The sequence below is a fragment of the Artibeus jamaicensis genome, unplaced genomic scaffold (assembly GCF_021234435.1).
Source record: "Artibeus jamaicensis isolate MK-2021 breed Jamaican fruit bat unplaced genomic scaffold, CSHL_Jam_final contig_233, whole genome shotgun sequence".
NCBI classification, from domain to species: domain Eukaryota; kingdom Metazoa; phylum Chordata; class Mammalia; order Chiroptera; family Phyllostomidae; genus Artibeus; species Artibeus jamaicensis.
Window position 1 is genome coordinate 41577623 of NW_026521486.1, and position 16163 is coordinate 41593785.

A 16163-nucleotide genomic window follows, 5' to 3' on the forward strand; every position below is an offset into this window, starting at 1 on the left:
CCCAAAATCAGGTTTCTATTGAGTGCAAACTCGAATTTTCAAAAGTTAATTGTAGTGGCCTTTTGGCCATCAGAACTTCAAATAACAGGAAAGAAAACGATTTCCTTTCTTGCAAATGGCCACAGTAACCGCAGGAAGGTATTATTTATTTCGATGGGTACATTTTGATGGCAAAATTCTCTCTCCATCCTTGAGAAATTACTCATCTTCCTATAGAGGGAACTCTAAAGAGAATGTTTTCCAAAAAGGGGCCAACTGGGCGGTGTCCTCTTTTCCCAACGCCCAGATTTCTATTCTTGGATTGGGAGATAGGAGGCGGCTTTATTTTTCCCTCTTCCTAGTTCCCAGACCTTCCTCGGGGCTGAGGGAGCCCAGGCTGCCTGGTCCCAGCGGGTGGCCAGCCGAGCGGCGAACTGCGAGCCTCCTCCCGCTGCTGCAGGGCTCCAGGCCTGGGGACTCCGCACGGAGTCCGCTGAGTCAGTGTCTTCCCGCGCGCCTCCCGGGAGACTGGGAAACTGGGATCCCGTCGGCCTGAGTGCCTGCGGGGGGGCCACGGCCACAGGCACAGCCACGGCCACAGTCAGGGCCACCCGGACCGGCCGGCCGTGCTCAAGCTGCGTCCCTGCCGCTCGCCACCGATCCGCAAGGCGCCTTGCCTTGCCTTGCTTTGGCGAGCCTCTCGCAGGCCATTGAGCTAATTCTTGCGGCCTGGGTGGGGGAGGAGGAAGCAGAGGAGGAGGGCCAAGGGAGGGCAGGGCAGTGCAGGGTGGAGAGCCACCGCCTTCCTCATAAACAGGCGGGCGTGGGTGCGCATGGGGCGTGCGGGTAGCGGGGGCTGTGGGCGGTGAGCTGCGCTTGCTGGCCCGGAGCAGTGGCCAGCACCGCTGTCCCTTCCTGGATCAGCCAACCTTGGTGCGGGAGGGGCGGCCTGTTGGGAGCAGGGTCCATCATGGCCAGCGGCAGCTGTCAGGGGTGCGAAGAAGAGGACGAGGAAACTTTGAAGAAGTTGATAGTCAGGCTGAACAATCTCCAGGAAGGAAAACAGATAGAGACGCTGGTCCAAATCCTGGAGGACATGCTGGTGTTTACCTACGCTGACCATGGTAATCATTTGCAAAGAAAATGTTCCTTTATTTACACCCCCCCCCCCCCCCGCCCCCCCCCCCGCACCCCCCTCCCCGCCCCCCACGCCTCTTGGCAAACTTTCTCTGCTGCTCTTTGCACAAACCTGCACTCTTGGGAAGCCACAGACTCGACTCCTTAGCGCAGAAAGGAGATGAGAATTCTAGGAAGGGCTTGCGCTTACTTTTGCTCTCTCCCCCATTTTCAGACTTCCAGGGGTTGCCACGGTGAATGGTGATTTTGCTCTCTCCCCTTGTCCCCTTCTTTTCCAGCCTCCAAGTTATTTCAAGGCAAAAATGTCCACGTGCCTCTGTTGATCGTCTTGGACTCGTATATGAGAGTCGCTAGTGTGCAGCAGGTAAAGGAGTGATCATTTCGCCCATTTCCCCTTCTTGGAATTTGATGTTTTTTTTTTGTTTGTTTTGTTTTTGGTCAATGTTATATACTCAGAGTTCTGAGTCATTTGCGAGATTTAGCTTGACTCTGACTGTGATTTTAAGATGGAAATGCTGTCATGTCCATCAGAAGTTAATGGTATAAAAGGACTCCCTAACTCTGCTCCCTAATTGTCTGTGAAAATAAGTTTATGTGATTGTCTGACAATGTGGATTGTGGTAGGAGGTGAATAATAATGGGATGAGGTTTAGTTCTGTGATCGGCTACATGAGTTCATCAGTATTCAAATTATTCTAACAATCTTTCCAATGTACAGCATACTGTACAGATGACACCATTGTGAATAGTTTGTGAAAGGGGAATCATTTACAGTAATAAAATTAATAATCAAATTAATAAAACAAAATAACTTGCAAACTTTCATAGGGTTAAGGGTTTTTCTCCCCAATCTGAAGACGGATTTCTAGCTTTCTTTAGTTGTAGTATATGCCTTGTATTATACAAAGAAAGTAACATTTTATGATTTGTCTATCAGTTTAAATTTATACTTTTCAACTGTTCCCATATAAAAATGAACGCGGAAGTGAAACATAGAACCTATACTGTAGGAAACCCAGAAATTTGCTAAATATTTTGAAAAGGAGCCCCAAGAAGATAACTAAGGATGATTTATAGTCAGAACAAAAGTACTGCTTAACTCGCCATTTTCCTTTGTAAATTTTGGGATTTAGAGGACTGAGATCAGTGTTGTCCTTTTGCAAGTTAAGGTCCTGAAGGGAAAGAGAACTGAACTTTGAACTCTACCGAGGTGCAGTCTTAATACCTACTTTCCAGGCTAGACCGATGTAAGAATTATCTGGATCTCTAAATCTGTGTCCATTTTATCTTTGGTCTTATCTCAGTATCCAGCTAGTGCAGACTGAGTGAACCATTTACCTAGCTTCTTTTATATAAGGACTTTTTCATCTGGGATAAATGCTTGCTTTTATTTTACTTCGACTGAAACATTTACCATCTGATTGTTGATTTTCAGGCTGTTAGCAAACAAAACTGTGAAAAGATGGAGGCAGGATGAAGACATTGTTCTTTTTAGCATCCAGTGTCTGAACTTTGTCCATGAAATATGAGTCACTTTTCAGTGTCGGCCCACTGTGCTTTCCGTTCACATTATCCCCTCTCACTTGCCTCTGCTTTCTTTGGCGTTCAAAAGTCCTCACCTGGCACCCTCCACTCCTTGGATTCTGTGCTTGATGGAGCCACCCCTGCTGGGTGCCACTAGACCCATTGGACCCTGGGTGGGCTTTGGTCTGCAGGGTCCTGAAGAGACAGTGCTAGACTTGAGAACCAAGGGGAGCCTGGAACATGCCCGCCACCTAGCTCTTCCTTTTAGGAACTGCCTAATCCTGGGCATGTTTGTCAGGAGTGGTTATGAATATCACTCAATACCCTTTTCCAGTGGGTACCAGAGACAAAGTGTGTGAGAAAATAAGGAATTGTTGTCTGACTTGGTAAATCAATGGAATAAAATGATTAGATTTAGCATATTAATCTGCAGAGGGCATTATATTCTATCATTTGATTTTCACTGCTTTATCACTGGCTAGTTTTTCCTCCAAGTGGCTCATTTAGGATCACACAACCAGTGACACAGTCAGGACGCAAGTCTTCACACACTTAGGAATCACTCTTTATTGTAGAGTCCTCTAGCTGCCTGAAAGCACAAGCTTTTCATGCAAGTAAAAAGCACGTCAGTTTGGTGCAAATGTTGTGGCCAGGCCAGGCACAATACTGTTATCAATTTTAATTGTCACCTATGTTATCAATTGGCTGTAGATAGGGATTTCTCACTGACATTTTAATAATTCACTTAAAAGAAAGTAGGGTTTTTTTCCTTCACATTTCTTCATATCACTGGTATAATTAGTACAGATATTCATTCATGCTTTGTATGTTGGATTAGCTGAAAGTGCTAAGTGAAAAGCTTTTAATGGCGAGTTTAAGGAGTTCAGGTAAACTGCTCTCGAAAAGGAAATATTAACATTTGTTTCCAGACTTCATTTAACGTGATAGTCCAGACTCTGAATTTTTATTTTTGAGGTCTTTTCATATTTTATTCACGCTCCTTAAAAAGTGACAATCTTTAGAGAATTGGTCGCTAGCCAGCCGCCCTATTACTTCTCCTTTCCTGCCAGTCCTCTGACCATTTCTCTGTGCTTCTCGTTTTCACATCACTTCTTTTTACCCACACGGTTTCAAACTTCGGAGTAAGGGAGCAAACTGAATGAAGGTGACGAAAATTTTCTTTAACCCCCTTAACTCTTTTTCCGTTGTGCATTAGTTAGATCCCTGAGTTTACAGAATAGTTATACTACAGTGAAAATGACCAATTTGTGTTGTAACTGCTCAGGATGGGAGACTTTCTTCTTTGAAAGATAAGCTTTTCATTGGATAGATGAATGGATCCGTTGCTATCTCTGCTTCAGTGCCAGCAGTTCCACAATATTTAATCATAGATGCCCCAGTTGTCTCAATCTCTGCAAAGCAATTTCTGATGCTGCTGCTTCACCAACCGAAACAAAGGAGGTTTTCTCCCTGAGAAAGCCATGTAGTTACAGAAATGAATATAGCATCCTATGTGACTTACGGTAAATTTCCCACTGGAAGCTGTTTCAAATGTTATTTCTTAAATAGTTAGGGAAAAAAAGTCTCAAGTGTGTTTGGTGAAAGCACAAAAATAGGCCAGTTTCTGTGACAGCTGGATTGTCAATGTCTCTTCAGCGTATGTGGAGGAGGGGGTCCTGCTAAAATATAGAAAAAGTAGCTGTCAGAAATTGCTGCCTTGTCAAGCAGTTTGAGAGTATGTAAAAGGAAGTAAAGCAATTCATGCTTAATCCAGAAAAGATCTAGAAATGATATTGTAAAGAGATCTTGTATAATTATTTTTATCTTGTGGAATCCACCTCATTTCTGTAAACAAATAAGAAACTTGTGCCATTATTCCTTATTGGATGCACAGAAATGTCTCATCTTGTCATTCAGTCCTCTGCATCACTCAATTCCACTTATGTATGCAGGTTAGAATGAAGATCATTTAAAAAGCATGGATGGACCTGGAGAGCATTATGCTAAGCGGAATAAGCCAGTCAAAGAAAGACAAATACCATATGACTTCACTCATATGTGGACTCTAATGAACAGAACGAGCTAACAAGTAGAGACAGATTCATAGATACAGAGCAGGAGGACAACTGTCAGGGAAGGAGGTTGAGGGGCTGGGTGGGAAGGTAGAGGGATTGAGAAAAAATTCATGGGCATGGACAACAGTGTGGTGATTGCTTGGGAGAGGGAGGGCTAGCGGAGGTGGAGGAGGGTTAAGGGGGCAGATACAAATTTGTTAACATCTGCCATCCCAATAAATTCAATAAGAAGGAAAAAAACACCCAAAATAAAGGCATCAGTAAGATAATATTTTGTTTGAAATGTGAAAGCACCCAGGGACATTTTTAAAAAAAGATTTTATTTATTGAATTTTAGATAGAGACAAAGGGAGGGAAAAAGAGAAGGAGAGAAACATCAATGTGTAATTGATTGGTGGCCTCGCTCTCACACTCTCAACCAGGGACTTGGCCTGCAACTCCGGGCATGTGCCCTGACGGAATCCAACCACTGGTGAACTGTTAGTTTGCGGGGTGGCACCCAGCCCACTGAGCCACAGCAGTCAGGGCAAGCCTAGGGACATTTTTGGTGTCTACAGCTCATCAGCTCATTTTTAGGTGTTCTAAAGAAATCTAGAGAGGTTCTTTGAGAAATTCCGTCATCTCTATGTTACGATGCCTTTCTCTTTTTTGAGTAACAGATGTTACATTGTCATCAGACGATGAAGCTTTTTCCCCTGCCAGTATCTCTAGGCCTGTTACCTGGGAAGTAGTCTTTCCTGATAATTTACTCTGCCATAAAAATCTTTAATTTCCCCTAATCCTCCATTCCAAACCACTTCATTTTGTCCTGTTATTAAAATTTTACATCTGTAGAACTTCTTCTAGATGTTCTACTTCTTGTAGTTTGTGACTTAAATAATACTTGTGACTTAAGGCCCAAGTACAGACTTTCTTGCTTTTTGTAATCTTGGTGTGTCCTTGAAAAGTATTTATTGTGCTTGATTTTCTCTATAATTAGACAGTGGACACATCTATTTCCTTCATCATTCAGAAATACGTTGTAATAGTTTTTGTGTGACCTTCTGGTATGATTTTTGGAGCAGGATGTATTTTAAGTACATGGCTTTTCTCAGGAAGCATTTTAGGTTATCATTTTGTTTTAAAATAACCATTTAAAAGTAGTCACCTGTTCTTCTAAGAATGAAGATGTTCATGTTTGACTGAAAATGTTCCATTAGCATGTTTTAAAAATGTGAACGTTTGGCTTTCGTGCTTTCAGGTGGGTTGGTCACTTCTATGCAAATTAATTGAAATCTGCCCAAATACATTGCAAAGCTTGATGGGACCCCAGGATATTGGACACGATTGGGAAGTCCTCGGTGTTCACCAGTGAGTATGACAGATGTGTCAAACCAGCTGTGTTAAATATTTCTCTATGCAAATGACCACCATTTTCTTGATATATTATATTTGTAACCCAAGTCAGTCTATTAAAATTCTATAAATACAAGGATATTTTTTATGGCTTGATCTATATTTATAGACAGCTTTCAACTCAGAAGTATATTATCTATTTGAATTAGCAGACTAATATTTGAGGTAAAATGTCAGGTGATATTATTTAAAAATATAAACAATACAGTTATTTGAATGATTAAGTTGTAGATTTTTTGATGACTACTTATGAATTCAAACCAATAAGTATCTTTTTTAAACTTTTTTTTAAAACATAGTTTATTTATTCATTTTTAGAGACAGGAAGGGAAGGAGAAAGAGAGGGAGAGAAACATCAGTCTGTGGTTGCCTCTCACATGGCCCCCACTGGGGACCTGGCCCGCAACCCAGGCATGTGCCCTGACCGGGAATCAAATCAGTGCCCCTTTGGTTCACAGCCCGTGCTCAATCTGCTCAATCCACTGAGCTACACCGGCCAGGGCTTTTTTTTTTTACTTTTTCATTGTATAACTGATATAAACCACTAGTTCTTAAAAAATATGGGAACTAAAAAAGTTCGTTCAGTAAATGGCAATTTAGAACTTTATCCTTTACTCTAAGACATACATTTATGTATATTTATATATATATATGTGTGTGTGTGTATGTATGTATATATGTGTGTGTGTATGTGTGTGTGTATATATATATATATATATATATATATATATAATGAGCTTAAAGCATGGCTTTTAAAATGAATAGAAAAGAAGAAATTCAAGTACACCTGCAGCCAAATCTCAACAGCTATTTTACAGCTATGTTACTGCAGTTTGCATCAGAATGACTTCGTAGATGAGACCACATCTTTAGCCATAATTAGTTAAGAAAAAATTTTCTGAAGAAAAATCTGTGTCTAGGAAAACTCTTTTTGGATAATTTTGTTTTTCTTTGACATTTAAAAACTATCTTCTCTCAGTCACTTCAGTGTTCTTTATACCTCATGTGACTTTCCTTTAATGCAGAGGAGTGAATACATATTTTTCCCCATGGCATATTACTTGTGAAAAATGTAAAAATGCAAAAGGAAACTTTACATCTTTGTGTTGTTTATTGGTATCAGCTACAGCTGCAGATTTAGACAAATGAGAGCTATTTGTTCACAGGTGAGCACATCCGTCCATATACATTTTCCCATTGTCCTTAAATGTCTTCCTGTTTTTTCAGTTTCTGTTATCTAAAAAGTGCATTCGAAAGAGACATATTTACAATTAATGTATGTTCTCGCCTTTGAACTAATCTCTGAAATTCTACCAGTTTTAAAGTATTCAGCATTTAATGAGGAATTATGCAAAATAGACCCGTAATTAGTAATTTTAACATTATCTGTCCCTTACTTGGTTGAGAATTTCCAAAGTCCCTAAAGATGAGCAATTTATGACCTTAGGAGTGTTGGAAAATGCATCCAGTCGTATTCTAGTACAAACCATCTGTTCAAATTAAATTATACCAACATTTCTGTAAGGAGTCTCATTTACTCATTCACCCAGTCACTCATTTGACCATTCATTCATTTGCCCTTCATTCATCAGTTGTTCATTACCCCCTACTTTAGGCCAGAAGTAGTGTGAACAAGATAGAAATCTGCTGTCTCCAGTGGAACATACTAGATTATTCCCAACAAAAAATTTACTGTGAAACATCTCTTCCTATATTTAAGGACCCCATCCCACCCAAGGCTTAGAGTACTGAAGAAGTTTCTTGGGTAGTGACGTTAGGAATAGAGGGAATGGTTCAGGAAGAGGCAGGGGTAGCGTGGGGAGGAGGAGAATCCACAGACTGTTGAAGGATGGGATGTCTAAATGGAGCTGTGGGTGTGACTTACCGATGCAGAGCCAAACAGCATGGGGTCAGAATGGACTAAAGATTGTATAGTTTGGAATTGGTAACTCAGAGACTCAAATTGAATGAATACTACTTGAATACTTACTATTGATATACTAGGTTCACTTTCTATTGTAGAATATTAGCATTTTTTTCAAAAATAATAAAATTTAATAATTTAAATATTCAATGGTTCTTAATTTACATATACAAACTAACATCTTTATGACATTTCTCTATATTTCAATATACCAATAGGCATTGCAGATAATTTATAAGTTTATATCACATACAGAAATGGGCTTGATCTCTTGATGCATATAGCTCTTTATGATATTTTAGACATAGAGTTTGGTGAAAATTGTTAATAATTAAAATTAAATATTTTGAGGAAGAAGTTATAACTTTATATTGAAGCTCATGATCATTCCCTATTGATTGTCATGGGCCTGGCTCAGGTTTACAGAAAGAAAAAGTGCTTGAGTGTCAACCTAGGGTGTGAAATACAATGAGACGGATAAAAGGTAGGTGAGTAAAACACAATATCTAAAAAACCAAAAGTCTAGGTATTGTATTTCACTGATCTCGAAGTCTCTTTTTAATTACAGACTGATTATTAAAATGCTTACAGTTCACAATGCCAGTAGAAACCTGTCAACGGTTGGACTGAAGGCCTTAGATCTCCTTCTAACTTCGGGTAATATACACACACATATTTTTAATGTTGACTCATATTTAAAAAATACTTTAATCCATCTTCTGTGTTTTAACATTGTTTTAAAGTATAGTAGCATAATAATAACCTAAATATTGATGGTTCCCCAAATTCTTTGTTTCCATTTTCTCTCATCTCTTTTAACTTTTCCTGCCCCAAATCCCACCTAATATTTTGGCCTTTAAATATCCCCGTACATACTACTACAGACAGACGTGTATTTCTAGCCCAGCTGTACTCCCCAAATCTGCTCCCACATCTTCTATTCCTATTAGCTGCTTGTTCTTACATGTCCTTATCATTATTATAACTTTTTTCATTGTATCTTTAATGTGCTTTCTATCATATAGTATATTTTCTAGGGTATAACATAAAAGTAGTATTTAAATAATATATAGCATTACTTCTTTTAAAAAGATTTTATTTTTTTAAATTTATTTTTAGAGAGAGCACATGCCCTGGAATCAACCCAGTGGCCTTTCGCTTTGTGGAATGACGATCAACCCAGTGAGACACACTGGTCAGGGCTATAGCATTATTTCTTGAGTGCTTGATAGATACTGTGCTTCACTGGTAAAATCCTTCACATGGATTTAGAAACATAATCTTTAAAAAGTCCCTTGAGATGGGTACTTTATCTCAGTTTCTAGGAGAGGAACACTGAAGTACAGAGAGGTTGCCTCAGCCAGTAAGTAGTAGAACCGGGGTCTGATCTCACATGTCAGGTTCTTTCTCTGAGGAGACTTCTGGCTGGACTTGAAAACAAAGAACCTTGATATTGTGAAGTAGTTGTGATCACTGGCGTGATGGACACCTGCTGTGATATAAGGTTCCGAGAAGAAAGGCTGCTTACAGGGAAGCTAATCAGGAAGGATAGGGAGGCATTTCCCTCGAAGTGGCGGAGGGTGCTGTAGGTCAAGACAACAGCACGTGCAGACTTGAGAGGCCTCTGAAGATAGTACCATTGGGGCTGGACGTGTGGATTGGCCTCGCTTAGTAATGAAGACCCAATAGGAAAGAGAGAAAGAAGGGAAGAAGATGAAGATCAGAGTAGGAGGGAAAAGAGAAAGAAAGGAGCAGAATGTCCTCACCACGTCACCATAGCCATATATTAAAACATATAACGAAACCTACTAACTAGTCTTAGCCATGATTTATTTTGAACTCATCCTTGGTAGGTTTTTTTTTTTTTGAGCAGGAAGGCAATAGTGGGGTCATTCTCCATTTGGCAGTGGACAGGAAGCTGCTGAGGGTTTATGAATTTTAAGAATCCACCAACAATGGAATAGATTGAAGTCAGCGGTGTGCAGACAGGAAATTTGCCAATGTGTTTCGAGAAGACTAGCTAATCTCAAATTCTTCCATAAAACTTTCACAATTTTGCACTGTTAAGAAAGTTTTTAATGTGTTTTAAAGTTTATTTCAGATACTTATGAAATGTTAATTTATGAATCATTTTTACTGTTTGGCGTATTGGTTAGTTGAATTAATAGTTCCTGGCACTTCCTGTTGTCCTGGAGAACAGTAAGACAGATGAGACAAAATTCCTACAACACAGAAGTTCAGAGTTCAGCATCCCTCTCCAATACTATGTCTTGAAATGAAGAAATGTTGAATATCCGTGTTTTTCAGTATCATGGCTAGTAGCCATACGTGGTTGAACATTTAAAATATGAGAAACTGAAATTTAATTTTATTTAGTTTTAATTAATACAGAGTTTTAAAAAGCTAGATGTGATTAGTGGGTACCAAATCGGACAGCCCAGGCAGAGACGTAGAGAGTATTTAAATAAGCAATTTCAATTTATTAATAGAAGTACTATAACAGATACGTGAAGAAAGCCACCATAGGGAGAAGAACAGCTAAACTCATTTGTGGAAGTTATGAGCATGGACATGAATAAGTTTTAATCCAGCTCTGCCACTTCTTAGTTCTTGGGCCTTGGGCAGTCCCTTGGCTGACTTCTGTCTCAGGTTTCTTCAGTTTTCTTATTTCACAAGTAGGGATGCCCCCCCCCCCCCCCCCCCGTTGTGTGTTTGTGGTGGGTTTACATGTGCTGGAGTGAAGTGCCACAACTGCTGTCTGACGTGTTACGTACTATTCGAAGGTTTGCTGCTCCTACTACCACTTCATTCCAGCAATGCTGTTTTTACTGACAGAGAGGTATGGTTTGTGTTGTTTCTTGAATTATGGTAGAAGTATATTTGCTGTGGGAAAGGGAAGGGGCATTTTCCGCAGCTCACGCCAGTGCAAAGGGTTATCAAAGAAAATGTTTAGTGATCAATAAGGAGTGCAGCCTGTTTGGAGTCAGCAATGCTTGGAGGGATGTGGGGCGTATGAAATAAAGCAGCCGGTTTGTGAAGGGTCATGTCTGTCAGGCTGAGGAGTGTGAGAAAGCCTTAGACTATTTCAGCAAGAGGTTTATAGGATCATATTTGAGGATTAGAAATATCATTCGGAGGACAAATTAGGTAGGATTTTGGGCCAAGCCCGGCAATTAGGCTGTTGTGTTCACTTTCCAGGTGAGAGATGGTGTGGCCCTCAACACAACAGGAGTGAAGGGGGCTGGTGCACAGGGGGTTCTCAGAATATTTAGGAGATAGAGTCAGAGTCTTGGTAATGAGTTGATTCTTTGGCTGGGCAGAGAGTGTGAAGAGAACGAAAAGAAGGAAGATGACTTGGTGGTTTCTATCTTGGGTAACTATTGGATGATGGGATCATTGATGAAGATAGGGAACAGGAGTAGCCTACATCTGGGATATTCAGATAGTGTTGTTTGAGAGGCTGATAGAAATATGTTTCAGGAATTGAAGGCAATTGAAGGACGTTTTGGCTGAAGATACTGATTAGGAATCACATGGTAAAGTGTACTGGGAACTGGTCTTAATTAGAAAGACACAAGGAAGACCCCAGATTGCTCTAACATCTGGGGCAACTAAGTGGTTTATCAAAATAAAATATCCACAAACCATTCATATTCCTCATGTAAAAATTAATACATGAAATGTTAAAGTACCTGTTTACCTGGTGTATCCTTTTGTCTTCAATATAGGTAAAATCACTTTTCTAATATTGGATGAAGAAACTGATATTTTCTTATTAATTTTTGATGCCATGCGAACATTTTCAACCAATGGTGAGGTCCAGAAACTTGGGTGCAAAGCTTTACAAGTGCTGTTTGAGAGAGGTATGTAAAAATGTCAAATTCTTTATTTTGATATTTATATAAGAAAAAAGGTTTATAATGGGAGAAGTAGAATATAATTATGATAGCAAGAAAATATCTAAAGTTGTACTATTTATGAAGAAGTGGGGGTTGTCAGTCAAGGATAAGTAATCAGGTTCATTCAGAAATATTGCTTGTTTTTGTGGAATATTTTTTCATGGGTTGTACATTATATAATTGTAGTATACTTTCTTCCATTGCCTAACAAGACATAAGGTTCACTTTGCAAACCGGATGTGTAGGTGTTAAGAAAGAAAATATAAAAGTGAAAGGTAAGATATAGACTAAATTTGGCTTTATGATGTTGAGTCATCTCCAGAGATTTTAGAAATTGCTAAAGGCTCTGTATAAAGAACCAAGAAGTTTACAAAATGTCCCTTAGGAAGATTTGGTAACAGAAATTATCATGTAACTTTAGTTAGTTTTAATCTTTTGTGTTTCCACTGGCTTGATGAGGAAATGGATCAGGGTTGGGGGGCATGAGCAGTTCATTTTATCTCTATATTGTGAGAGCAGGTTTTGCATCATTATGTGAGCCAACAGTGCTAGGGATTTATGATAAGAATAATTCATGTCAGCCCTGAGTCTATATCAGTTTACCACTCTGATTTCTGGCAGCTCCAGAAATAGGATAGATCACCTTATACTGTTGAGTTCCATCTCATTCCTCATTCCAGAAGGGCTTTAAACAGCTTATAGGTATACTAGAGGAAAAAATGGATGAAGAATGGGTGAAGGGAAAATTACAGGAAGCTAAGTTGTATTTACTACATACATCAGGTCCTGCATATTTTTGAAGGGATGGACCAGAAATTTAGCTCTTTGCTTTTCATCAGACAAAGAATAGGGGTAAATATCATTGATTACAAACCTACTTGGGATAAAAGGAAACCCATTTATGAGGACAAGCAGTGGTTCTCATGAGACCTGAGAAAATCCTCCCAGGGGTTTCCTGCATGAGATGAGAAGGTATACACAATTTGCAAGGGGCATAAAATGTTATTTCAGTGAAAGATATTCTGTCAAGAGTCTGAACAGCATGGGCTTGGCACCCAGCTGCCTGATAATCTTGCTTGGGGAGAAGAGTTTACTGTGAGTGATGAATGGAAGAACTGCATGTCTTTGGGCTAGCTTTCATAACCGCTTTATCTTGCAGGTAAGCTTTGGCTAAGAATTGGGCACAGAGCAGTTTGAGGTTTTTTTGTCTTATAGGGCCTATAATTTTCTGTGTTTCAGTTTAGGGGCACATTCTTTTTCATGGAAGAAGGGCTAACATCACACTGTTAGCAGCACTGTGAGACGCATCCATGACATATGGAGAGCACTAGGGAATGTTATGATTTTATTCAGTAGAAAGATCCACAGTGCTGACAGTATTATGATTGCAAATTTAGGGTAGAAACATCGTTGAGTTTTTCAAGGAATATCAAGTTCTCCAGGACATAGTGTTGCCTGGAAAGTTAAATGTCAAAATTGGAAAGTGTGCTGTGGAAGCTGCTCCATAAAATGGGAAAGTTTCACTCCAGTCCTCATTTATTAGATGAACCTAACCACTTTCACATTACATTGTATGGACTATTGGTATAAAGTTGAAAAACAGGAAGCAATGTTGAGCATGAGAAGTGGTGCATTTCTAACATTTTTGTCAGTGCTGTTCTCAGGCTGATAAACCAGTTTTTTGTATGTGTTTGAGGTTCTCACCCAATAAAGTGACTCCAAATGGAATTCACTGGCTTGATCAAGAGATGCTGATTGTGAAAATTAATGATGATAATTTTGGTTTCAAAGTCTAATTCCTTGTCAGTTGCTGAAGTCTATTCCTGTTGAAGTGACAGACTTAGCTGAGCTGTCCCTTCAAAAGCGTTCCATTAACCATGCCGTTTTATGTATTGTGGGATGATGTCCCTTTCCCAGAGGTCATGTTCATTAGCCATTGGTTAGTTTTCTTTAAAATCCCCCGAGTGAAATTACAAATAAGTCTGTTTTTCTGATAACTGTTTGGTTACTAATAGTTTTTACATTTCAAATTCTAACTAATTAAAATTTTATGTCCTCTTTAAGCTTTTTCAGTATTTTGCCTTTTGTTTTTCAGTTTCAGAGGAGCAGCTGACTGAATTTGTTGAGAATAAAGATTATATGATATTGCTGAGTGCATTTAAAAACTTTAAAGACGAAGAGGAAATTGCGCTTCACGTACTACACTGTTTACATTCCCTAGCAATTCCTTGTAAGTAGATTATCTACAGGATTTCTTTATTATATATGTGGAAAATTATAATGTATCTCCTTCCGAGAGGGTTGTGAAAATATGTTTTATTATTTAGCCCTGGCTGGGTTGCTTAGTTTGTTGAAGCATTGTCCTGTATACCCCAAATTTGTGGGGTTGGTCCCCAGTCCAAGAGTATACAGCAGGCAGCCTACCAATGTCCTTTCTCATATCAATGTTTCTTTCTTTCTTTTCCTCTCTCCCTCTTCCCCCTCCTTGCTTCCTCTTCCTCTAAAATCAATAAACATATCCTCGTAGGAGGATTTAAAAAATATTTTTTATCATTTAGAAACCTATGGATGCTAAACCCATTCACTTATTTATTTAAGCTTTGTTTATTGATGCTGTACCACAGCTGGCTCTGGGATTGGTGCTGAGGAAACAGTAGTAGACATTATAAACGTGTTCCTTACCTTTTTAGAGCCCATAATACCAGGGGAAATACAGGTATTGTAAGCACATAGGTGACTACAATAGAAGGCAAGTATTGGCTACAGTACCTAGGGTTAGGAGAACAAGCAGGGCACTGGGCAAGATCGTTTAACGGAGACTTGAGTGAAGAACAGAGCTTTTTATGTGTCGGGAGGTGTGAGCAGAAGTGGAAGTGCAGATACTATGGCCCAGAGAGGGGGCATCAGAAGTATAAAGATGCTGGAGCAGAAAAGGGCACAGTGCATTTGAGAAGACAAAAGGAGCTCGGTAAGCTGTCTGGAGTAAACGTGTGCATGCGTGTGTGTGTGCACATGCTCAGCCCCGTTCTGCTTGTGTGTCATTTAATGGAGGAAGGGGAAGGGCTTGGTAAGAGTCAGTGGACAAGACTAGAGCATAACTAGATCTTAAAGGGCCCGAAAAGCCACAGGAAGGACTTTGAATTTTGCTTTGTTACTTATTTAGCATTTTTTGATGTTTAGAAATCTGTCCATTTTTGCCACAAAAAAATATAGGTAAGGAAGTTAATTTTCTGTGCATGCTACCAGTGGTTGTCAGTGGGCTAACATAATTCCTCAGAGTCTGCTACTTTTGGAAATTTGTGAGCATTTTGTATTGTATATGTTGCCCCAGTAGATTTATACAGGATATGCACATGTATTTATCTAGTAATAATTTCATTTTCATATATGTGCAATTGTGAGGATTAAATATGTTAAATAATGTGAAAAATGCAGACTAGCCTCGGTTATGTAATGTTATAAAAACATTGACAGTGTAATTATTGCATAATTTTTATTTCATATATATAGTATATTATATAAAATGCAAGTGTTGTTTCAGACCTGGAAATCTGCATATGTGAAACCAGTTAAAACCCAGTTCCCTCATAAAAGAAGACTGTTTCTCTGTGATGGTTATGGAATCTGTCATTTTCTTATCCATAGGAAATTAAACACTTGGAAATAGATGGGGCTGAATGATAATAGAGAATGGACGTATTTTAGATTTTTCTGAGTCACTCATTGTCAACAAACTGAATATATTCTTCATTTTATACTTCTTTGACTATATTTATACATTTATTTATTTATTTTGGGCTGTCTGTTTTTGAAATTCATTGTTTTCCACCCACATCTGACATAACTCTGGTGAAAATGTGTTGATTCATAATGTAAAGGTCAAAGACAGCAGCAGATAAAGAAAAGAATCAATGTTTTAAACAATGATAATAATTGGAAGACATTTGCCTTTCAGTCTTAAAGAACATCATGTCCTCTATTCAGAGTAAATGCAAAAAATTGTTTTAAGAGGCTATTTTCCTTCATAATAACATGTTTTTCTATATTTAACTTTTAGTACAACTTAAACATTAAGAATATATTTTGGGGAAAACGGTTAGTATGGCTATGCTGAAAAAGGAAGAAAAATGTTTTGCAAACGTTTTTTTGTTTGTGAACATTCTGTTCAGACACACAAATTAGTTTTCTCCACATAGGTTCTAGTCACACTCTCCCTCTCTTGATTAATTA

The 16163-nt window shown here is 39.0% G+C and overlaps 1 protein-coding gene across 1 annotated transcript in view; it reads left to right on the forward strand.

The window, feature by feature from the left end:
• Positions 1–338: 338 nt before the first annotated feature.
• Positions 339–16163, forward strand: part of LRRK2 (leucine rich repeat kinase 2) — a 130826-nt gene continuing 115001 nt past the window's right edge. Inside the window, exons 1-6 of the mRNA XM_053661728.1 lie at positions 339–1103; positions 1395–1480; positions 5956–6065; positions 8603–8691; positions 11763–11897; positions 14029–14163. Of these exons, the coding sequence (XP_053517703.1) occupies positions 950–1103; positions 1395–1480; positions 5956–6065; positions 8603–8691; positions 11763–11897; positions 14029–14163 (709 nt within the window). The 5' untranslated portion in view covers positions 339–949. The remainder of the gene's footprint in view (positions 1104–1394; positions 1481–5955; positions 6066–8602; positions 8692–11762; positions 11898–14028; positions 14164–16163) is intronic.